Raw genomic sequence first — 24,842 nt, 5'->3', positions numbered from 1 at the left:
GGGCTTCTGAGCTTCATCTATATTCAATCAAAAGTGTTCATGGGCATTGAAGAATGATCCCCATACAGTATATTCAAAGGCAAAATCAAAGGCAACTTTGGGGGAACTTTTTGTGAGTTCAACTTTGCTGTGTTAACTATTTTTTACAGATCCCTGTATGACTCATTTGTTGTCTGAGTTCTTGTCTGGAGACAGGAGACTGACACTTGGGAAAGTCTGTGGTCTTGAAAAATTGCAGTTGAGGGGCTGTAGTTTTAAATAAAAATGTCCTTCAAAACGGTGGCAAGGATTCCCCCAAGTGCAAGAGGGGAGTGCTCTTCTATTTCTGGAACATAAATCATGTCGTCCATCATGTGTTTAGGCGTGCATACAGAAGAAAAGTAAGGGGGTGTAATCAGCTCTCCAAATCACACTACAGAATACATCAGCATAAAACAAACGTCTCAAACAGGAGCTGGATGGACCAGCATTTTGTTGATGCCACTCCTCTCACTCCTATCCCACCATCGCTTTAAGAAACACAAATCTTCTCTTTCTTTAAGTCATGTCATCCGCTCGAGTGTTGATGGTCCAACGCACGTAAAACACGCGCGCGCACACACACACACACACACACACACACACACACACACACACACACACACACACACACACACACACACACACACACACACACACACACACAGTGACTTACCACTATGAGGTTCCACATGCGTGCTGCCTCGGCGACCAGGGTAGATACGGAGCTGCATCCGGGCATGAGGACGATCTTTATGGGCTCGGAGTAGAGCAGGTCATACAGCAGCTTAGTGGCCTCACCTGGATCACACTGAGAGAGAGGGAGAGAGAGAGAGAGAGAGAGAGAGAGAGAGAGAGAGAGAGGAGCGGGGGAGAAGCAGAGACAGAGGGAAAGAGATAGGGAGGGGAGGAGATGTGGAGTGGGGAAGAGGGAGATAAGGAGAGGAGAAGAGATGGATGGACACAGAGAAGGAGATGGGAGAGGGGGAGAGAGAGAGAAGGGAAGAGAGGAGTGAAAATGTGAATATACAGTATAATCAAGGAGAATACATACTGGGGCAGAGACACAGAAGTACTGTGGACCGTAACAAACAAGATTATGTACAGAGAGAGGGAGACGGAGAGAGAGGAATGTACATGACGTCTTCACATATATAAATCCACTGTCCTATCAGGCCAGTCCAGCCAGCCAGCACTGGGGATGATTTCAAACTAAATCACTTCTCAGACACACGGAGAGGCAGCAGCTGAGGCAAGAACTCAGACAAGGACACACACACACACACACACACACACACACACACACACACACATAACAAACAGAAAAGGGCATGCTGCCTGTCCTCAGGAGTGAAGGAACACACATGAACACACACGCACGCACACACACACACACACACACACACACACACACACACACACACACACACACAAGTGTGACAAGGGCACACTCTCTGTCCTTTAGGCTGTAGGAACAGACACACACACACACACACACACACACACACATACACACACACACACAGAATCTCAGAATGGGGCATGTTGTCCATTAACAGTGCCGCAGGAGCACACACACACACACACACACACATACACACACACACACATACATACATACACACACACACACACACATTTTCAGACATGTGGGAAGAGCAGTGACAGGGTCCTTGGAGGCATGTACCTCCATGGTGTCCGAGTGGTCAGCGGCTTCTCCTCTACCCATCCGTCTTACACTCACAGTCCCCACCTGATCAATAGCTCATTTACGGATCACAGTCAGGAGAACTGCCCATTGATCACAGGCCACCGAACTGACCAGTGCCCACGGCAAAGCAGAAGGGCTGTGCTGACACCAGGGTCAATAATGAAGGCGAGCAACAACATTCCGTAATGAAGGTCTGACACAAGCTTTCCGCTCGGTGGTCACGATGAAGTTTTAGACACTCCAAAGCATCTGTGTTGCTTTGGGCAAGAACTCCAGAGGGCATTATGGGATGGCGGTCACGCTGTTGTGGGACGAACATCCCGATTGTTTTACAACTTTTGTGGTCAGGTTTGTGGTCAATCTTAAAGAAAAATCAAACATCTGTAGAAAATGGGAGTATTGTGTATTCTGAGGAGGGGCCTACACTCTTTATTCAGTATCTAGAAGGTAAACAGAACCCCAAAACATGTCACCATCTTTAACGGTTACTACAAGGACAGGTGTCATCGCGAGCTATTATCAGAAGTTGATCAGAAAGGGGATTTATTTCTGTTACCAAGCCAGCTCGACGGTCATCTCTGTCCTCTCAACTGTAATACATAAAATACTATTTGAAAGTCACCTTCAATACTAAATACAAAGTCTTAAAGATACAGTGTATCTTTCTATTAAAGATACAAGTGAAACATTGTTGATATTTGGGCTCAACAGCCAATTAAACGACACTCTTGCTTTCCATGTCCCTAACCTAGAGCAATGTATGTTGTGCTGGATTAATATCACAGACTGCACATTTAACAGATTTATTCTTGTTGTTTTGTGTCTATGAGTGTAGATGGTTGGCATTCTGAGTCTGTGAGATAAGGAGCGTTCTGATGGCGACTGTCTTCCTCTGGTACCTCACAAACTGAGAAGCCTCAGAGAAAGACTTTAAAAGCCAAAAAGCAAAGATCTGCTCCGACTGATGGGGGAGCCACCCACAAGCAATGCACACACACAAACGCACAGGCAAAGCACACACACACACACACACACACACACACACACACACACACACACACACACACACATAGACAAGACAACTCAAACCACCTAACGCACACATGCTCACAAAACCATTAACAGACACACACACATTGGCAAGCACACAAACAAAATCTAATATGCGTAGCGCACACACACATACATATCCACACACACACAACACACACACACACAGGCACACACAGACTGTAGGTTTGATTGCACCGAGAAACAGGATCATCGGCTCCCCTCTGGCGACCTGCCCTGAAAGCGCATCACACACAGACACTCATCTCTAAATCATTTCAATCGGAAAAGAGCAGCGGCGATGGCAGGCAGGCAGGCCAGGGGAGCAAAGCTCACTTAGGGCAAATCAAATGGACTTAGTAGTGGCGCACTAAAGGTAGGGGGCGTATCTTTAGACCAAATTAAGCAGAAAATGGAGACATCTGTCAGAGCCACAACCCACACAGCAGACACTTTCTACAGTCTTTTAAATAGCAAACTCAACCCAACAAGCATTCACACATGGCTCCCTCTACCTTTATCGCCACACACACACACACACACACACACACACACACACACACACACACACATACACACACTCCACCTCCTTCCATCTCTTCTTTTCTACTCTTGCACCTTACCTCTCTCAAACCCCCAGTTTGCTGGTCTCTCTGCTCTGTGTGTATGTGTGTGTGTGTGTGTGTGTGTGTGTGTGTGTGTGTGTATGTGTGTGTGTGTGTGTGTGTGTGTTGTGCGCATGTGTGTTTGTGTTTGTGTTTGTGTGTGTGTGTGTGAGAGAGAGAGGGTGAGACAGAGAGAATATGTATGTGTGTGTGTGTGTGTGTGTGTGTTCGGCAGGCATGTGTGTTTGTGTGTGTGTGTGTGTGAGAGAGAGAGAATATGAGTGTGTGTAATCCTTCCCTCTAGACTCTCTGGGGTTTTGTCAGTACCTTTCTGTCCCACTCTGGCTAACACACAATTACACGCACGCACGACGCACGCACACACACACACACACACACACACACACACACACACACACACACACACACACACACACACACACACACACACACACACACACACACACACACACACTGCACAGACCTTACAGCACACACAATCCTGTTCTGTTTCTCAATCCTAAGGGAAGCCAGGCATGAGCGAAGAGCTCTCACCACACAGCTGAGACCTGCATGTTGAGTCACCTGAACATCCAACGAGAGACACATCCATGCACACTCTATAGACTGCAAATAACATAAAAAAATCACCAAATCATGTCTGAAATAACTGCAAAGCACTTAATAGAACCTGCGATGCCTAAACCATTCAAAACCTTTTTCAATTACAGGATACGAAATAACACTCTATTAACCCCGAAACCACAGCCAAACACGCAGAGGCAGACAATGCATGCTGATGGCAGAGCTAAGAAAAAAGGAAATGACCTCAGGGGGTTGTCTGCGTCTCTGAGTGATATTGGCTTCGGTAATTAGTGGTGTTCAGTGTTGAGCGGCCGTGAAGGGTACTTAAGGTTGAGCTTGTGACGTCATCACGTTGTCGAGCGAGAGAGAGAGAGAGAGAGAGAGAGAGAGAGAGAGAGAGAGAGAGAGAGAGAGAGGGAGATAAGTCTTCAGGGGCCGTCATGAGTGTTTTCGGCGGAGGCTGTGATGGCTGTGTGGTGTTGAGTGACCGTGATGATTCCAATTCCAATCCTCCCCCACCTTTCTTATGCAGCCCTTGCCACTTAATCTACTAAACCCCTCTTCTACTGCACTTTTTACCCCCCCCCCCCCCCCCCACTTTGCACAAATAGGCTGACACCAGACATAATTTCACTGCATTTCTTACTTCCAGTAACTATATGCATGTGACAATAAACTTCCTTGTATCCTTGTATCCTTGTATCCTTGTATCCTTGTATGAGTGTTGCGAGAGGGTTAGCGGAGGCTGCCGTGATGAGTATTTAAAGTGCAGCGGCTCAGGGGCAGCCTGATGGATGAGCAGGATGATGGATCGGAGTTTTACGCTTGGTGTTTGGGTGCTTTGTCAAGACACCGCAGGAAAGTGACACTTCAAAAGATCCCCAAAGTCCTTTTGGCCAATAAATCAATATGGAGGCACTCTCACACACACACACACAGACAAAAAGACACACACATACACTCACAAACAGGGACACAAATGGTCCAGTGGCACACAAAAGGATGGATCTCATTGATTGGGACCACACTCTGGGGGGAGAGAATTTCCGAAAGGTCCGCAGGTCCTCTACATGACATCAGGCCCAGCTCTCTGCTCTCAGTCTCCAGCTTTCCCCCACAGCCAATCAGCATGCAGCCATATGCCTGAGAGCCTATTAGCTCCCGGCAGCCCGCCCCACAGACAATTACCACAGGGCTGCAGAGCACTGGACACGCTCTTCGTGAGTGTTCAACTCCCCAAGGTCTCCGCAGAGAGCTAGAGACTGAGTGTGTGTGTGTATGACTGTGTGTGTGCGTACGCTTGAGTGTGTAAGAGAGAGACTGTGTGTGTGTGTGTGTGTGTGTGTGTGTGTGTGTGTGTGTGTGTGTGTGGATACTTTCTGCCTGGGCTCCCTCCTGATGACCCAAGCATTTACTTTTTCCGCATTACACTCTCTTCCTCTGAACTGTAATCTGTGCGATAGCTGAATCACGCTGTGTGTGTACCTTTGTGTGTGTACGTGTGAGAGAGGGCAAAAGAGAGAGAGAGAGAGAGAGAGAGAGAGAGAGAATGGGTGAGAAAGGGTATGTGTGTGAGAGGAGGGAGAGAGAGAGAGAGAGTGTGTGACATTCCTACATTAGGCAATGGATTGTGCCCTGGCGTCAGACTCCATCTACATGTTTATGAAAGGAAACTAAAGGCCTTGATATCGTTCTCCCCCTTTTCTCTCTTCCCTGTGCAAAGAAATCAGTGGAGTTATGTGTTTGTTTGAACTGCGGTTGTCCTGGTAACTGTTGTCATGCCAACCTCCAGCTCCAATCTCCCCTCCTACTCCTAAGTCTTTGAAGTGGGGTTCCAATGCAGAGCTCTCTCAGCCAATCGCAGTCAAGCTCTTAGCAACACCGACCAGTCAGAGCACAGTTAACTATTTATTGTCTGCAGAAGGTGTGTGTGTGTGTGTGTGTGTGTATGAGGGTGTGAGGGAAGGTAGATGAGAGCCTTTGTGAGTAACAGTGTGAGGGGGTGTGCTGGCATCTCAGACGGAGAGATGGGACACAGGTGGGAGAAGAATGAAGCGAACAGAGAGACGGATAAAGAAAGAGCATGGAAACGAGAGTCACGCGGAGCAAAACAGAAGGCATCTGTTGTGACAGAGTGGCCCGACACACCACTGAGCTCCATGTGCAGTGTCCCATCACACGCTCTCACCCCTCACCGCTTCAGTTACCATCCCTGCACACACTCCCCATAGTATCACAACACACTGCACATTACACAGCACTTCACACATTACACAATACGCTACAGATAACACTTGACAGTCAAACTCCAGTGAGACTATACAAATCATAATAATATATGTACAACACAGCAAGCTGTATGTCAACATGTAATACACCGCACAGCAATGCACAATGGACACCACATGACACACACACTCACATACACACAAACAGACACACCACTGAGCACATTAACAAAACCTTTTAAAAGGTCACAGTATGATGCACAGGTCAGCACAGCACAGAACACAAAGTACAGAAATAATAGAAAAGAATGTTCTTAGCTGAGATAATAATACTGATTTTACACTAGCAAAATCCACTGTCTCCGACAAACCAAATATTATGTCAAACATCGTGACAATAGTGTCCATAGCGAATTGTGCAGAAACGCGGGAAAGAATAATGACAGCCTAGACTGTATCAATTATTTACATCGATACCCACGTGAGCACTTACACTATGCAGAAGTCGTGAATCAGTGTAAGCTCACCCTCTCTCTCACTTTATTCGCAACGGATTCCTGGTTTATTTGTTTTGAATCTCTGAGACCCATGTTTTGTTTTGACTCTCTGAGAACCCAGTCTTTGTTGCTTTCTCAGTTTCTCAGAACACGAAATCCCCCATAAAATTCAGTCCCATAACAGAGCAGCAAGAAAGGCTAACATTGGGGGGTAATCTACTCACCATGCTGTCATAGTGGATCATCTCCAACTCATAGTCCGGTAGGATGTCAGTTCTGTTGTTCACCAGATCCATGGCCATCCGGGCGGAAGGCAGGCAGGCCTGGCCCCCAGGCCATCCACCGCTCATGGGGAACAGGGCTCCGATGTACAGCTTCTTCTTGCCTAGAGCCGGGGGGCACGAGCAACACAGCAGCAGGATCAGCGAGGCGAGGAGAAAGGGAGAGCCGGGGCAGAGACGCCACGGGCAGCGAAGACACAGCCAGGTTACTGCCATGTTAACTAACACCTGGGTCTGGTGAGTTCCGATTCAAGTATGGGTGTGTAGCAATGTTATGGACAGTATAGATGGCGGAGGCGTTTTCAAAATAATAATTTACATTCCACTCTATGTTGTTCTAAAAAATGTTGGATGTAATTAATTAAAATCACGCCTGTTTGTAAAATGATTTTGTTGTTATCCCGATCTATGAAACGGACAAATCTCCTTTAATGGAAGCTTTTAAAGAGCAGAGAAAACACGTGTTGCTGAGGCACATGGGGTATGATTAAATCCATGTTTAGTTAAGTATTAAGACGAATAAGTCATTTCGCCAGTTTTCCTTTAAATCGAACATTAATATGCGACAGAGTGAAAGAAAGCTAAAATTACCAGAGGCTAATAAGGTCGATTAACGATGACCACAGGTTACCGAGCCGTTAATTGGATTTACTTATTAGATATCAGTTCACAGAAAGATAGAGAAGACCTCATTTAAACTGAAATATTAACCTGCACTCAAATTGCAAGAGTTTGGTGATAAACGCATAAAGCGCACATTAGACAAAGTAATAGTAGTAAAAAAGAATCATAATTACTGAAATATATGCTTTTTCTATCAAAACAGACCTTGAATCCTTTTTAGGCACATTAACAATAATTAATAAGCAAAATTACACCCGCGATACAAATTCCTCGAGTTAGGCGTCTTCAGAATAAATTCGAAATGTCACCAGCTAGAAATCGCATTCAACAGCCTCAAACGCCTTGCATCGTAAGAACGGCACACCAATACTCGTTACATTTTGCTACAGGATGACCGCAATACAAACGCGCTCTTGTTCTCTCCGGCTAGATTGTCGTCTGCCTCGGAATTAAAGAGTAAACTAAGTCATCGTGGTCATAACGCGACTTGATCTGCGATGGCATGGCATGGGATGGGTTGTTGTTTCCGCGTCTCCTTCAGCAGACGGTAACAAAAAACCGCGATCAAAAAGACTGTACGAGCAAGGCTGGCGATCGTTCTCCAAGACTGCAGTAGATGCGAGTGTGACAGTACCACACGGAGCCAGGTTTTCAGAGAGAGGGAGCGAGAGAGAGGGAGAGAAAGAGAGAGCGATGCAGGGAGAAAGGGAGGGGGCTTTGCGCTATCCCTCTCCGTTTCACAAACCACTTTGAATTTGCAATCCCTTAACACAGCCTCTCTCATTTATCTCCCCCTCCCACACGCACACACACACAACACACACACACACACACACACACACACACACACAACCTCCTTGAGACTCTCACTAAGGCAATGCGTATCCAAAGCTCTGTTCTATCTCTCTGCCTCCAGTTCACATTAATTATAAACATCACTTCATTATCAAAGTAGCCCACAGACACTTTCTGTATCTTCATCCTTGTCTGCACTTACTCTCCATTTCCTTTTGTCGTTTGCCTACAGTGCTCTTCTCTATCACTCTCTTTCTCTCCGTTCACCCTCCCATCCTATCACACCCTATACTCCTCCTCACTCCTCTCCATGCCTCACTCTTTCTTTGCTTCTTCATCTCCATCTGCCAATCAATAAATGTGTTTAATCCAGAAGGACTCGACAAGCACATCTCAGATTCATACTTTGTCTCTCCCACTCACATATACACACAAGCACACACACGCACGCACGCACGACACGCACACGCACACACACACACACACACACACACACACACACACACACAGCCAAGTAAAAATTCTATAAAACCAAGAATGCATACGCGTCTTTTTCATTTCCTTGAATCTCATGCTCTGTCCCCTGAGCCCCAGTTCACACTAATCTTACACCACGTGTGTGTCAGAGGGCACTCGGGAATGTATGGTAATGTTATGAGGTGTGTGAGTGTGTGTGTGTGTGTGAGAGAGAGAGAGAGCCCACATGCCTGCTGTTGTAGGTATGTGGTGGTATAGTGTGACTGTATGAATGAATATTTCTCATTGTGTGCAACATTGGATGCATAATTCTGTGGTGGAAACTGATAACTGATTTGTGTGTGTGTGTACAAAGCAATTTTCTCTTTGTGATTGTATTTTTCCCCTCTAACTTATTATTTTCCTTTTGTTCGTCTGAATATGTACAAATGCTTTGACAACACCAGCCTTTCTCTGATGTCAATAGCCTTTGAACTGAACTGATGGAGCCTACATGTGTATGCGTGTTTGTTTGTGTCTCTCTCTTGTTTGTGTCTCTCTTTGTGTGTGTGTGTGTGTGTGTGTGTGTGTGTGTGTGTTCTGTCTGTCTATCACTATGCAGGAGTGTGTTTTTTGTTGTGTACACTCTTTCCTCTTCCTGGCTTATGTATATTTCTTTTTCATCTCCTCATTCGTTTCTCCTCTCTGTTGCTCCTGTATGTGTGTGTGTGTGTGTGTGTTGTACCCTCTCCACCACTATCAAATATACACAAAGTCCCTTTCCTGTGTGTGTGTGTGTGTGTGTGTGTGTGTGTGTGTGTGTGTGTGTGTGTGTGTGTGTGTGTGTGTGTGTGTGTGTGTGTGTGTGTGTGTGTGTGTGTGTGTGTGTGTGCTTCTCTCTGTCTCGATCTGTGCTGTCTCCCTTTGGGCTGGTATATATCGTAGCGTATCTCAGTTCATCTCTCCTCCTCCTGTTCACTGCCAACAGGTACAGTAGACACACACAAGAGCAAATTACTGCCCTGAATCCTCACAGAGATTGCCCAATCACTGCTTTGCACCACATAGGTCAGCCAATTACAAGTTTAGCCTTTAAAACGTCAGCCAATCACCAGAGCAGAAACTTGGTTGGCTTCACATGTCAAAGCACAAGGCACAATGTTTAACTTCAGCTGCATAATAAATAAAGTCCTTTGTAGCTTGATTGGTATCGTTTGGAGCCTAGGCACAATAGCTGCAGATATTTCAGCACTGTAACACTGGCTGCATGAAGCAATCAATCAAAATCCAAACCTCAAGAAATTACTTCATCACATGACACGATAAGGTGATATTAATGGATTTACTTAAATATTCAAGGTTCTCCTTGAATTTCATTTTTACTTATTTTGTCCATCAACTGGGTTGACAGCAAACTAAACAGACTGCCTTTGTATCTGTAGTTGGCTAATGCATTTCTAGTTAGAAAACATAGAGATGATTATTCATTATTATTATTGAGATCATTCATTATTTAACTAGTGAGATAAAACGAGAGACAATTCACAGTGACCTTAAATTAAATTAAGCTTACGATTAATATGAACAATATTTAATTTACATTTTGTGCTGATGAAAAGTACTAGCTGCTAATACATGTAAATTGGTGCAATATATGTAATTGGCTGTTTTGTGTAATTACCGTTGTGTAATTGTGTAACGGAACTGAACCCAAATGATCTGTTTAGAATATGCAAATAGTGGTGTGAAAGTTTTCTTCAGGCGAAGAGAGTGAGAGACAAAACAATGGAGGCCCCCAGCTAAATGGTCATGTCTCTGCACCTCACCTCCACCAAAGAGACTGTGGCCCGCGCACTGCCCTGCAAATCCAGCTGTCAGGTTCACTGCAGCTCATCAGGCATTAGGAGTGTGCAGGACCAACAGGCCTGTTTGGATGGAGGAGTGTTTTGGACGGAGGGGTCTCCTCCTGGGAGACACAGGTGTTGGCTTTGTCTCAAGCCCTCCAGACGCTCTCTCTCTCTCTGTCAGTCTCTCTCTGTTCATCTGTCTGCCTTTCTCTCTCTCTCTCTCTCTCTCTCTCTCTTGCTCTCCGATCAGTCTGCTGAAATTTTCTCATCTGCCCCAGTTACTGTTGGCTTTACAATCTGAAAAGGCATGTACACACACACACACACACACACACACACACACACACACACACACACACACACACACAAGCAAGCAAACACACACACACACACACAGCCTGAGAGTAAGGTCCGGCATGCTAAAAAGTGTGGGCTGTTAAGCATGCCTATCCAGTTTCTCGAACAAATGGGACACCAGCGCGAGTCGAGATGCTGTTTGTTTTCATGTCTACAGGGTTAGGTTGCGCCTACAGTATGAGTAATATGGAACTCAGTGATTGATAGTCACTCAGATTGCGGATGGCACACAGGCTGATATGGCTTTCTCCCAACTCAGATTATTGGTCTAATATATCCTGCATCGTGTCTGTATTCTAAAGTGATATGAGTCACAGATGTGTCACTATCTTTTGTTTTCAGTAATTTGGTATGAAAATCAATGTTCTACTCCTACAACACAATCTTTTTTCACTGAGCCAGGCAGTAAACACATTCTTACTTTCCTGCATTCCACCTTTTTTGCATACTTTATCGGTTGTTATTTTCTCCTGCAAATCAACCTTGATGGTGCGAGACAGAAACTGCACAAATACAACATCTCCTTGTATTGCAATGAGACGTGGTCTTAATGTGAACAGCCACATGCCATGTGTATGTCTATGACATGAGGTTTGGAGTTCAAACCTCTCCTCTCAGTCCATGTGTCAGACATTGATCTGATTAATCTGAACTAAGTGTTGCAACAGAATGTCATTGTTCTCTCATGTAAATGCAAAGAAAGAGCAGATACTGTACATTATGTCAGATGGGGAGGAATCGAACTCAAACAGCTTTACAGACAACAGCACCCTTGCTAAATGGTCATATCTCTTCAAAACACTGCAAAACAACCACCAAAATGAGTCACACCCTCAGCTTTTGTATTTAGTAAGATCAGTGGCAAAACAGCACCAGCAGGGCGGCGCACAAGAGCTGCCTCCTGTTCTGAGGAAGGGACTGAGATCAGAGCAGCTTCTCTCGACCTCACGCTCCCTCTCGTCCTCTCCCTCCTTCCAATTTACTGTACAGTACCTCTCTATCTTTATCTCATGGTCCCTTCCTCCAGCTTCCTCTTGTTAGCCCTCTGTGACTCCAATGACTAATTCATGCTTCCATTTAATGAAATTCATCAATTCAAATACACTTCATTCAATCTGATTACTATGCTAATGGTGTGATTGCTCCCACTTCCCCCACTCTCTCTATCTGCCTTCCCTCCCCTGGTGCGTGTGGAGCGAAGGCGAAGGGGGGCGGAGGGAGTGCGTGTCTTGTGACAGCTGCCTCTCGAGCAGTCAGTTGTGTGACATCTGCATTGGTATGGATCTCCACTCGCCGCCTCTGCAGAGGAGTGTCAAGCTTGACAAGCGAGGAGGGAGATACAGAGAGAAACTCCGCTCTCTGGAGGGACCTGACCGCTGTCATCAACAGCCAGAGGGGGAGCTTGATGCATCAGAACACCCCCCTCTCCCCTCCCCCTCCACCTCCACGCTCCCACTGCTGAGATTTCACAGAGGACCAGCCCAGCCTGTGGGCTGTGGAGGGGTGCAGGGTGTGGGGAGGTAGGAGTAGTGTCATTGGCTGTAGACAAATATTTGGGCTCCTTAATCGAATTGCCATCACCTCAGAGAGGACCGGTGCTATGCATAAGGACACACTCATTACCTACATACACTTATAAGGACATATACATAACCCGGACATACTCATAAGGACACGCACATTACTCATACATACACATGAGGATACACACATCACTCATACATACTCATAAACACACGCAATCATCAGGGGATGCTCCTGTACACATGCAAACATACCACAAATACACACACTTTTCTTGAATTTCCCCTGGGGATCAATAAAGTATCTATCTATCTATCTATCTATCTATCTTTTCTCTCATTCATACATATAGATAAGCATAACAAGGTCACTATCTATACAATATACACAACAAATACTGTACAAACACCTCAGAGATGCATACATATATAAGCCTGTTGAAAGTCTCTTTTTTTAGCCAAACTTGGCAGTTAAGTAGTCCATTAGTCAGTTAGCTAATGCAAAGCTTGCTTAATGACTCATGTTCCAAAATGAATTCAATTCAAATAATTTATTATCATTCATTATGATATTTGTATGCTTATATGAACACATTAAAAGACATTTCAAATGAAATATACAGAAACAGAAAACCCCAACAGAGATAATTGTTTTCCCTCAAGCTACTCATTTGTATGTTATGGGAAAACTTCAATGATGAAACCAATGATGAGTTATTGCACCAGACAGTTTTTCAGCGAAACCTTTTAGTGAGAGAAATGTCTGCTTTTAGTCTTTCTACAAACAGTTTGGACCATGAGATGAGGTAAAGTGGTGTTATGTTAAAAGGGCTGGGCACGCATCGGAAACTCATGGTTGATATGTAATGAAACTGGGACATGTTTCAGAGACGTGGGTATTACTGCACTGAAACAGCTGTGCTACTGATGATGGCCAACGAGGCGTCAGAGAGCACATTTAGCCCACCTTCTGTTCTAACGCCCCAACGCACACCTGCATCTCGGGCAGTACGCCATGGAAACAGCGTGGTGGTGTGCAGGAACACCTGTGATTTGCGCCGCAACACTCCGCTGGAAGTCAGCTCACACACCGACAGGTGGTGGCTGGCTGGCCAGCGCACAGACAACAGTGTGTTTGTGTGTGTGTGTGTGTGTGTATGTATGTATGTGTGTGTCCAGATATGTCTGTGAGTGTCCCGAAATCTCATGTGTTCAAATTGGGAAGGTGTGATTGGTCATGCCAGTTGCCAGGTCACAGCGGGACAATGCCATTGGTTATAAATGTTGCCAGGTCACAGCTGCGCAGTGTGACTGGCTGTTGTAGCAGTCATTAAACAGCCGAAGGCAGGGCTAGTTCAGAGCTCCAATGAAAAGTCTGCTGTGTGTGTGTGTGTGTGTGTGTGTGTGTGTGTGTGTGTGTTTGTGTGTGTGTATCATAAGATATAAGTGGTGTATCTTTCGGTGCTGCACAAATAAAACCAGATCTCCATCAACAGGAAATGAGTTTCTGAGCAATGCAAACAAATAGGAGCAACATGCAGTCATATTCTTTGGTTTGCTCCTTCCCCTCCCACACTCCTTGTCTGCGTTGCCGTGGCTTCATTCCTGCATCGCTCCGCTCTTCTCATCACTACACTAATCCTTCGATCTGCTGCTATGGTGACGTCCTGCTTAGATCTGTGCGGTTTGACACCACAATTCATTTGCCACTAAATACCTTCTTGCCAACTCTCTCTCTCTCTATCTCTCTCTCTCTCTCTTTCACTGTCTCTTTCTCTTCCTCTTTTTCTGTGGTGATTGGCAGCATCCAGTATCAGTGCACACAGAGAGAGAAATGCCTTTGGAATAAAGCTGACATTGGGGGAAAGAAAGACAGGGAGCTTGAGGCGCGGATCAGCTAGGTCTCTCTGCGTTTAACCCCGAATAGCACAGCATGACATTCTAATACAGTAAGATGGCTTTACATACAATGGTGCCAATGCCCACGACAACATGAGGAGGGAGACACTTACCAACACACAAAATGGAAGAGAGAATCAAACATTGTAACGAGCATGAGAGGCCCCTGCCACCCACCCCCTCCCTCTCTCTCTCTTTCCCTCTCTCTGCTGATTTAGAGTGTGAAATATGAGTAGGCACACACCTGCTGTTTAAAGCTTCTGTCCCTCTTTGTTTGCTCTGCCTGTACTCTCTCTCTTTCTCTTTTTTCTCTCTCTATCCATCTCTTTTTCTATCTTCCTATACCCACCTACTTTCTCCTAGTCTTTCTCTCTCTCTCTGCATCAGTGTCTGTTTTCTCCTTCTGTTCTCTCTACTTCTCTTTTTCTCTGTTCCCAGATCTACTTCTTCTTTGCTCTGTCTTTCTCTCCCCTCTCCCTCTCTCTCTCTCTCTCTCTCTCTCTCTCTCTCTCTCTCTGTGTCTTTGTCATCATGCTGTGCTTCCTGCTTACTGTGTAACCCTTTCTGCTTGCTAGATGAGGAGCTCCTGTGATTGGTTAATCTCCCCCCCCCTGCTGATTCATCCTCTACCAGTGGAAGGCAGCATCTTTTTTGTCAGGCCGCGATCTTCACGCACAGTAATCACTGTGACACACACTCACACACACACACACACACACACACACACACACACACACACACACACACACACACACACACACACACACACACACACACACACACACACACACACACACACACACACACACACTTATGTTATGAGTGTGACACTTATGAGTCATATTTACGTTTTCAAGATGCCTGCCATTGTGTTGAACCTAAAGAAAGTCAGCTCGGACCAGACAGTCTATGAGAGAGTGAGTGTGTCTGTGGGGATGTTTAATAATCATACCTGTGTGTTAAATACTCTGAAACTGAATGGTGATTGTTGCCGTTAAGAGCTGGCACTAGGAGCTTTGGTACAGGTATGAGTATAGTTGATGTGCTGGATGTTTGTCACTTTATGCTTTTGATTTGCCAGCCAGGTGTTCCAAATCAAGTGTTTTCAGGTGGTTTTCCATTAAGGGCTCCACACATACTGTAGCTGCTGACATAAGTACGGCGCACTTTGCTTTTGATGTTCGATTGCATTGGATTCCATTGTTTCCAATACAATCCCGCACACCACCGCCGAACCCTTTTACCTGCCGCCTTGTAGATTAGGATTCAGTTCTATTTTTGTCAGTGCCGCTCAATAAAATCCATTGTTTATTGAATGCTTGTGAGTTGAACATTTCAGTGCTGGTGTACATGAACTAGTGGGTGTAAAGTGCCGGTGCGCTTATGTCGTTATGTTATGAACTCAGGGCACTTCCTAGGAGGTGTGAATGTACAGGAATGGAGGAATGGCCCCTTAATGCCCCCGGTACTGTATTTACACTTATACATATAGCCTTATTCTACTGCTCTTCATACTATCCATCCTACACTTATTCTTAATACTCTTATAATGTTACTGTATCTGCACTACAATGGTACTGTTATCACACTGCACATAGTTGTACATACTGTATCTGTCTATATGGTTCATATTGTATATCCATATTTATTCTGTTTTTCTCATAATTACACTGCATATCTCTATATTATTCTTACTACTATTATATTGTTACTGCTACTACATTGCACACGTCTGTACATTCAGATTCACATTTTGTTATTCATACATTGTTCATATCACATATTTATTTGCCATATTTATTCTGCTCTTATAGTAACTGCTAATACACTGCACATATTTATATCTAATTTATATTACTCTAAACCATCTTCTGTAAACCTACTGCATACTACTGTCTACACTGCACTATATTCTTGTCCTTCCTATGCATCACCTGTCTATACTTTGTATATCACATTGCACTTTTCTGCTTTTTTGCACTTCTGGTTAGACGCAAAATGCATTTCGTTGGCTTTGTACTTGCACTCTGCACAATGACAATAAAGTTGAGTCTAATCTAATCTAATTTCAGTAACTTCCCTTGATTTACAATAAATTCTTATACAGTAGATATCCCACCTAATCAATTGGCACAATCGTATGTAGGTCTCCACAGTATAACCCCAATTTTTTATTTGAGTTGCCAGCATTTTGCCAGATGAACTCGAGGTTAATAGGCTGCACACAATAAAGTTGAATCTAATCTAATGAATCTAATCAGCCCTTTCTGCCATTTTGTGTCCACTGCTGGGTAGGATCTACAGACCTACTGGTCACGTAGCCTAATAATTTAGCACTTCGATCGCAATGTCAATTCCAAGCTCGCCAAAGTAATGATACATATATTTCTCCAGCTGCCACACCAACAGCCACACTAACTACAGATTTTCTAGGTAACGTTAGGATTACTCCAAGGTCGAGTCACAGTTGAATTTTGCAATAAAGTTTCCAACACTTGATTAAATGGCAACATGACAGCTGTAATTTCCTGATATACCAGCACCACTTTGATTAATTAAAGCCTACATTTCAGTCGACGTTTTACTTGTGTTCACTCAGTGACTGCAACCTCAACAAGCTCAACTTTGCTGTGTTTAGCATGTCACTTATAGTAAAAAAGAAATGCTTGCTGCTGTTAAAAATGCTGCCTGTTTTCTTCCACTTATGGCGTGAAGCAGCAAGCATCAAACATCACTGCATGAGGCAACCAGCAGTTACAGAGGGAGGTACTTATTTCTCAGCAGAAAAACAGCCCTGAAAGAGGTCCTACAGGGGCAGTTCCTGCCATCAGAAACTACCCAGAGGTACAGACGGCCCTAAAACATTCCACAAGTTCCTGCAGTGGAAAACAGCCTTTTCATGACCAATAAATCTGAGGTGTGCAGTGGGTGTGGAGCTCCAGTATGCATTTCAGTCAGGACCACTTTGCCAAGATATAGCTTTATTTACCATTGCATAACATTACATTATGCTCTGTCCTGGGAGCCCCCTGCCCTTCCATGTGCACACATGGAAAGCCTAAGGCAGGGAGAGCAGCAAAGATAAACCCCCCATGGGGTACAGAACAGAGCAGACATCAATGACAACATTGACAAGTCAGAAGTATGAGGAGGAGATGGGTGGAGGTGGGTTGCAAAAAGGGCTTGCAGAGAAGCGGCAGGCAGAGGGTAGACTAAGGCAGCTTAAATAAGGCGCTCTGAATGATCTCCGCCAATGACCGAGCAGAGATGATCAGCTGAGCAATCAGCTGTTAATCAGCTGAGCCGGACAGGGAACTGGCAAGACTCCGTGGCCTGCCTGAACTAACGCTATGCTCCATTTGAAGGCTGTATGTGAAATGTATGAAACTAGGTGGGTGCTGGTGTTTTGGAGATGGTGTTACACTGGTACCAGAAAGCCGTTGGGATGTTGGTGTCTTGGTTAGGTTGCTGGTGATGTTGGGTGTAATCTCAGCTGTAGAGACTCTCTATCTCCGCTGACACAACACTCAGTCCTCCTCTGCAAATGACCTCAGAAGTCATTCAGGAGCACAGAGTCTGTGCTGTTCATTAGTCATCATATCATAACCACTAAACATGTTACAGAGTTGTAGGAGGTGTGTGTGTGTGTGTGTGTGTGTGTGTGCGTGAACCCATTGCATCATTTCTGTACAGTTACAGGTCCGCACAAAGTTCTGCCCACAATGGAATGCTGTTTTAGTTAATTGTACTACCCCTTCCAGTTCTATGATCCGGGTAAATTTCTGCAGTGAAGCAGCAAGTCTCAGGCAAGCCTCTCTCTCCTGCTCTCTTTTAAAAACATGAGCGCTGGCTCGCTCAGCCAGCCTGCTGACAGGACAGGAGCGGATGCTCTGCAGGTGTGAGGGTCTGATGTTTTGAAGGTGTGATGTTTTCAGGCTGTGATGGTCTGATGTTCTAAGGCTGTGACGGTTCCTTCAGCATGGCTGGTGTTCACGCTGCTCCACCGGTTCTATTTTATCTTTTAAGCTGCATGCTAAACCCCCCACACACACACACACAGCTCGTTGTATCTGATGCCTCCATTGTCTCTCTAACATGTTTGTTCATCCGTTCCTCTCCCTCTCTCTGTCTCGGTTTGTTACTCACCTCTCTTTCTCTCACTTATCACTTACTCTCATATTACCTGTCCCTTCTTTCTTTCTCTCTCTCTCTCCATCCCTCTCTCCTTCCATCCCTCCCTCTCTGCTGTCTCTCCAGCTCATTTTGCTGGGATGTAATAACTGTAATGTGCTGTGCCGAGTGTCCATAAAGCACACTCTAATCTCACTGCCTGTCTAAGAGGCGCTGTGCCTGCGAGTGTGTGTGTGTGTGTGTGTGTGTGTGTGTGAGAGTGTGTGTGTGCGTGTGTGTATGAGTGCGTGTGTGTATGTGTGTGTGTGAGTGCTCCTGTGTGTGTGTTGGGAGCGCACCTCTGCTGTTTCCACTGGCGCCATTGCTCATGTTTATGATGCAGCTTTGATGATGCTGAAGTCATTGGGGTATTTATTTCACTGTCTGCAATCCTGCTGCCCTCTGCACTGTTGCTACAGCTGTGGTGTGTGTGTGTGTGTGTGTGTGTGTGTGTTTGTGTGTGTGTGCATTTGTGTGAGTGTGTGTGTGTGTGTGTGCATTTGTGTGAGTGTGTGTGTGAGCGTGTACGTGAGTGTGTACATGTGTGTGTGTATGCGTGTGTGTATGCGTGTGTGTGTGTGTTTGCAAGAGTGTGTGAGACGTCAGAGAGATTAGTAGGACTGATGTTCCTCCATATTGAGGCCTCTTGCATTTTTTTTTTCTGAGGAGACAAGACATTGATAAAAGATGTAACAAGAGAGTTTGGGCTGCATCAGCGCTTTCCCGCGCACGCTCCTCACACCCTGCTCGCATCCCATTAGACGGACAGAGAGCGTACAGCAGCGAAGAAGCAACCGACAGCGAGGAGAACTGGAGAGAGAGAGAGAGCACTACGTAGAGAAATGTGAGCACCACTGCAAGAGGACAGTCGGAATGAATGAAGAAGGAAAGGAAGGATGGAAGTACAGATAAAGAGAGTGAGAGAGAGAGAGAGAGAGAGGGAGGGAGAGAGAGAGAGAGAGAGAGAGAGAGGGGAGAGAGACAGAGAGGGAGAGAGGGAGAGAGAGAGAGAGAGAGAAAGAGAGAGAGAGAGAGAGAGAGAGAGAGAGAGAGAGAGAGAGAACATCCAGGGAGAGAATCACTGTTGCAGCCAAATGCTCCCAGTGGAACCCGTGCAGAAAGCGGCCAGCACTGCGCCAGCACTGACGATTCCCATTCACTGCACTCACTGAGGTCAGGAACTATTCCACTGCGTTCCAATTGGGTTCAGGGCATAGCTAATGAGCGTCAATCCAGATTACATTTAGATCAGCGACTAGACCGCGTCTAAACGTGGAGGCCACGCAAGTGCTAGGCTACGTGGAGACAGTAAATCAAACATACTGAACTCAGTAGGACGATAAACTCAATCATATATTGCATGTCAACAAATGCCTATGTGCCTTTATGCTTAATTTCCAATGCAGCATTCCATATGCAGCATATTTTCAAAGTAGACATTTGTCATTTCATTAGTCATATTTCAAATGGAAATATGGAAATGCTTTGAAATGGAAATGCTAGTGTATAAAACAAAACAAGTCTCTCCTCAGTCGCACACGTTCAGTCTTCCAGCACCAGCTGATCCGGGGAGACGTAATCTGGCTACAGCCAGACAAGCAGAAACCAACGGGATTCTAAGTCTTCAGTTAGCGGCCGAGGAAGAGACAGATGACCGTGCTAAAGCAACTCACAGTGAGCAAGTGTGACCATATTCCACCCATTCTCTGTTACACAACCGCTAACAAAATCACTGTTCGTGGATGGGCCCGGATGACAGTGCACTCTGAAGGTGTGTGCTTGAGAGAATGTGTGGGCTAAAGTGTGTAGGTTTGTGTGTGTGTGTGAGTAAGTGAGTGAGTGAGTGAGTGTGCTTGAGTGTGTGTGTGTGTGTCTCTCTCTCTCTGTGTCTAGTGCTGATGACAGAGGTCACTGTAGAGATGCAAGCTGCTGATCGATTGGCATTAAAATCCACAAGAGGTTCCGTCCATTGATGTCAGTATTCGTGTGTTTGTGCAATTGTGTGTTTGTGTGTAATCTAATAGTTGATTGATTGGCATTAATTGCACAAGTGTTGCTGTGCACTCCGACCCTTAAATCTCTTTAGCGCTTTTGCCATCCAAATGAATTATTCACACCAGTAGCCCATCTCCCTCCCTCCCTCTCTCTCTCCCTCTCTCTCTTTTCCCTTCCTCTTTCCTCTCTCCCTCTCTCTCTTTTCCCTTCCTCTTTCCTCTCTCTCTCTCTCCCTCTCTCTCTCTCTTTTCCCCTCCTCTTTCCTCTCTCTCTCCCTCCTTCCCTCTCTCTTTTCCCTTCCTCTTCCCTCTCTCTCCCTCTCTCTTTTCCCCTCCTCTTCCCTCTCGCTCTTCCTCTCTCTCCCTCCCTCTCTCTTGAGAGGGACAGAGTGGTTTAATGGTCATCTGAACACAGGGTGGGATCTCTGATGTAGGAGTCGGCTGATGGGATTGTGAGTAAGTGAGTGAATGTGTGTGTGTGGCAGGTGTGCGTGAGGGGAGCTAGAATGTCACAGAAATGCCATATGGCATTTTGATCTTTTAGTATTCTCTTGTGGCTTCCTCCAAACACACACACACACACACACACATACAGAGAGACACAGACACACACACACACACTTTGTGCACACAGTTTACCTGGCCAATCATTAGCCATCATTATCTAGTGTCCAGTGTGTCCATGAACACTAAAATACACATATCCAGTCATATACTGTATGCAACCGAACTAATATACACTAATACACACACACACACACACAGTGTGCTTCTATAATGACCTTTTCCATGCTGAGCGTTGCACAGGTAGGAGGTGAAGTCAGACAGTGAGGGAAAGCGAAAGAGACTAAGAGAAGGCGATGGAGAGAGAGAGATGGGTAGAATAGAGTGATAGAGAGATGGAGAGAGAGAGAAGAATAAAAGAGAGATGGAGAGAGAGAGAGATGGGTAGAATAGAGTGATAGAGAGATGGAGAGAGAGAGAGATGGGTAGAATAGAGTGATAGAGAGATGGAGAGAGAGAGAGATGGGTAGAATAGAGTGATAGAGAGATGTTTGAGAATGAGACAGAGGTTCATGCTGGGTGCCCTCTCTTAATTAAAATGCTCTAATGCTGCTCGCTGCCTGTAGGGAGAAAACCAATCTCACACACACACACACACACTCTCTCTCTCTCACACACACACACACACACATACACACTCTCTTTCACACACACACACACATCGCCTGCATCTCCAGCTATCCACCCCCCACCAGCCCAATCTCATCATTTCACCGCCCCCCCCACACACACAAACGCACACACACCATACACACACTCACCCTCATCACTCCAGGGTTTTACAGCTTAAATCTGAGCTCAACAACCCAAAACAACGTGGGTGCTCAGACAAGCCCACCATTTAGAGTACAGACAGACAGACACAGACAGACACACACACACACACACACACACACACTCAGACACCTGCATTCACACACTTCTAGCACAACTCAACAACAACACATTGCATTAACATTGCACTTTTCAACGCACCCTAAGTGCTTCACAGTGAAGGGGACCCTCACTACCACCACTATTGTGTAGCCCCCACCTGGGTGATGCATGGCAGCCATTATGCACCGGAACGCTCACCACCCTATATGAATTATCAGTGTAGACATTGGTCTGAGAGGAAGTCCAGCACAATTCACTTCAGCTTGCACTGTAGAGAATGCTACACACTGAGAATACACTCTGATTTGCTGGCCAAATACAACTATCTGAGTGATCTGATTGGCCAAATACATCTATCTGATGTGATTAGCTAGTTGCCTTAATGCAGTGAGGGGTGAATTAGCTCGACCTGAGACTATTTGACTGGTCTGTAAAGTCTAGTTGACACATTGCACCTGACTGAACGGTCGGCTGACCTGATGTCAAAGAGGAGTGCCGCCCCTTTCAACCTCAAAGTCAAGCTGACCACATACTGCAGAGCAGACCACAGCAGCAGAGATGAGCAGCGACTCTGACCATACAGTACATTCCAAGAAGTGCTGGATGCTGCTCTGCACAATCACAACATAGACTGTGTGTGTGTGTGTGCGTGTGTGTGTGTGTGTGCACGTGTGAGGTAGCTGTCTTACCCCACGCTGTTGGTTTCCAGCCAGTGCGTGTGGTCGCTGCACTGAAGATGAGTAACGTCCTACCACCCATCGTCAGGTATGCCCCTACCATCTGCTCAGAAATGAACACTCTAACTGTGCCGACAGTCAGCAGTATTTTATGGTTTCATCTGTGCACATCATCTCCTTATGTGTTTATACAGTATGTTCTCTATTTCAGAGTCAGCTTCTAGCATTCAGTTGCACTTTGTTGATTTTGTGCTACATTTTAGAACAACACCAGTTTTATTGAATGTCCTCTATACAATATAAAACTAGTAACATACTTCCTTCCTTCCTTCAATTGATTAGTAGATCTCCATATGTCCTAATATCTTGTACAATACAAAACTAGAAACGTTCTTCCTTCAATTAATTAGTAGATCTCAAAATGGACTGCCATCAGGTAGCATCCACACAAGTGCCGCAAAGAAGGCTTCGTGCCACGACTGCAACCTACATCAGCAGCGGCTAATGTTAGCAGGACAGGAGCCCGAGGGAACATGAGCACAAGGGGTGAGAACATGGGCTCAGGATAAGATGGGACACAGAGGGGTCAGCAGCAGAAAACACACTAACACCATACCCAAGGGTGGGTTGGTATGGTGTGAGTGTGCGATTAATTCTATGTCTGTATGCTTCTGTGGCACTGTGTGTGTGTGTGTGTGTGTGTGTGTGTGTGTGTGTGTGTGTGTGTGTGTGGCACTGTGTGTGTGTGTGTGTGTGTGTGTGTGTGTGTGTGTGTGTGTGTGTGTGTGCATTCCCCTGGAGAGGCATGTGGGATGAGAGGAAATGCAGTAACAACCAGAAAACACATTTCCAGTGGGACAGAAACAGTGGGGCAGAATGTCATTTAGCGGAGAAATGGCAGACATAAATCTCCCTGCTCTCTTGCCCTGCTCCCATCTGCCTCCTCTCGCTTCTCTCCCTCCCCCGTGAATTCACTCTCTCTATCGTCCGCTTTTTTTTCTCCCACCTCCCTTCCAATGAATCCCGCCATCTCTCCCTCTCTGTTTCAGCCTCTCTGTGTCCCTCTCTCTCTCTCTCTCTCTCTCTCTCACTCACTCATTCATTCTCTCCTACCCGTTTCCATCCCCTTTCCATTTGTCTCCCTCAGCAACACCCGCCCCCTCCCGCCCTCCCCAAATCCCCCCGTCTGCTTGTGTTCTAAGCGGTTTCCTGTGCAGACGTCATTGCCATATTGTGACACGGCCATTAATCAATTTAGCAAACACAGGAGGCAGCCAGTGGGTTCTCATAGCCGAGCCGGAGCAGAAGCCTGGCGCAGCCAGAGCCTCAGGTGGCAGCTCCACTCTGCAGCCCTGCAGGGCTCCACGCTGGGCTGGGCTGGGCCCCCTTCCCTCCTGAAACCTGGAGGAGCCACTTCCCCACACTTCAGCTGTGCACTTCTACATGTGAGGGCCGTCTATTTTGTATGGCTGTCATTGACATTGTCACAGAGATGGTGTTTGACTCCAGCTATTTAGACACAGCCTTTCCTTGTGTCTGCAGTGATGCGGTAGGTTGTTTGTCTTTTCTGAATCTCCACAGTGCCATCTCGTGGTGAACACTGGGAGTGCGCCGTCTTGTTAGTGTAAACACTAAGCTCTGGTTACATAGAAACAGCTATGGTGATGTCTGAGGGATGCAAGGGTCCTTTGCATAACAGCGCCCCGACATGGTGACAACACAGCACCACCTCAGACCGACACAGTGGTACTCCCTCCTCACATACACACACACACAAGGCCCCAAGAAGAAAATGCAGTCTGTGACAAGGGCTGCTGGCTTTATGTCACACTGCCACCTAGTGTTACTGAAATAACTTGCATGTAGGTGAGTTCAAGTTCCAGCACGATTTGTTCTGGGATCTCGGCAAACATTGGTAACTACACATTGGTACAGTTATATTGCTAAATTAAGACCTATAATTTGGAATAAGGATATACATATGTTCATATCCAGTACTGAGGCTCCTGTTCCAGAGAGAATCAACACTACAATTTTCATATTTTCTTAAAGTAGAAAAAAAAAAAAATTTTTGCTTTTGTTTTG

At 45.7% G+C, this 24,842-nt stretch overlaps 1 protein-coding gene across 1 annotated transcript in view; it reads right to left on the bottom strand.

Annotated features, from left to right (window-relative positions):
* Positions 1 to 24,842, bottom strand: part of gabbr1b (gamma-aminobutyric acid (GABA) B receptor, 1b) — a 101,961-nt gene that overhangs the window by 44,705 nt on the left and 32,414 nt on the right. The window contains 2 exon segments of the mRNA XM_048229246.1: positions 695 to 829; positions 6,919 to 7,079. Coding sequence (XP_048085203.1) covers positions 695 to 829; positions 6,919 to 7,079 — 296 coding nt within the window.

This window comes from Alosa alosa, chromosome 20 (assembly GCF_017589495.1).
Source record: "Alosa alosa isolate M-15738 ecotype Scorff River chromosome 20, AALO_Geno_1.1, whole genome shotgun sequence".
In the NCBI taxonomy this organism is placed as follows: Eukaryota; Metazoa; Chordata; class Actinopteri; order Clupeiformes; family Clupeidae; genus Alosa; species Alosa alosa.
This window is presented reverse-complemented; position numbering and strand designations above follow the sequence as displayed.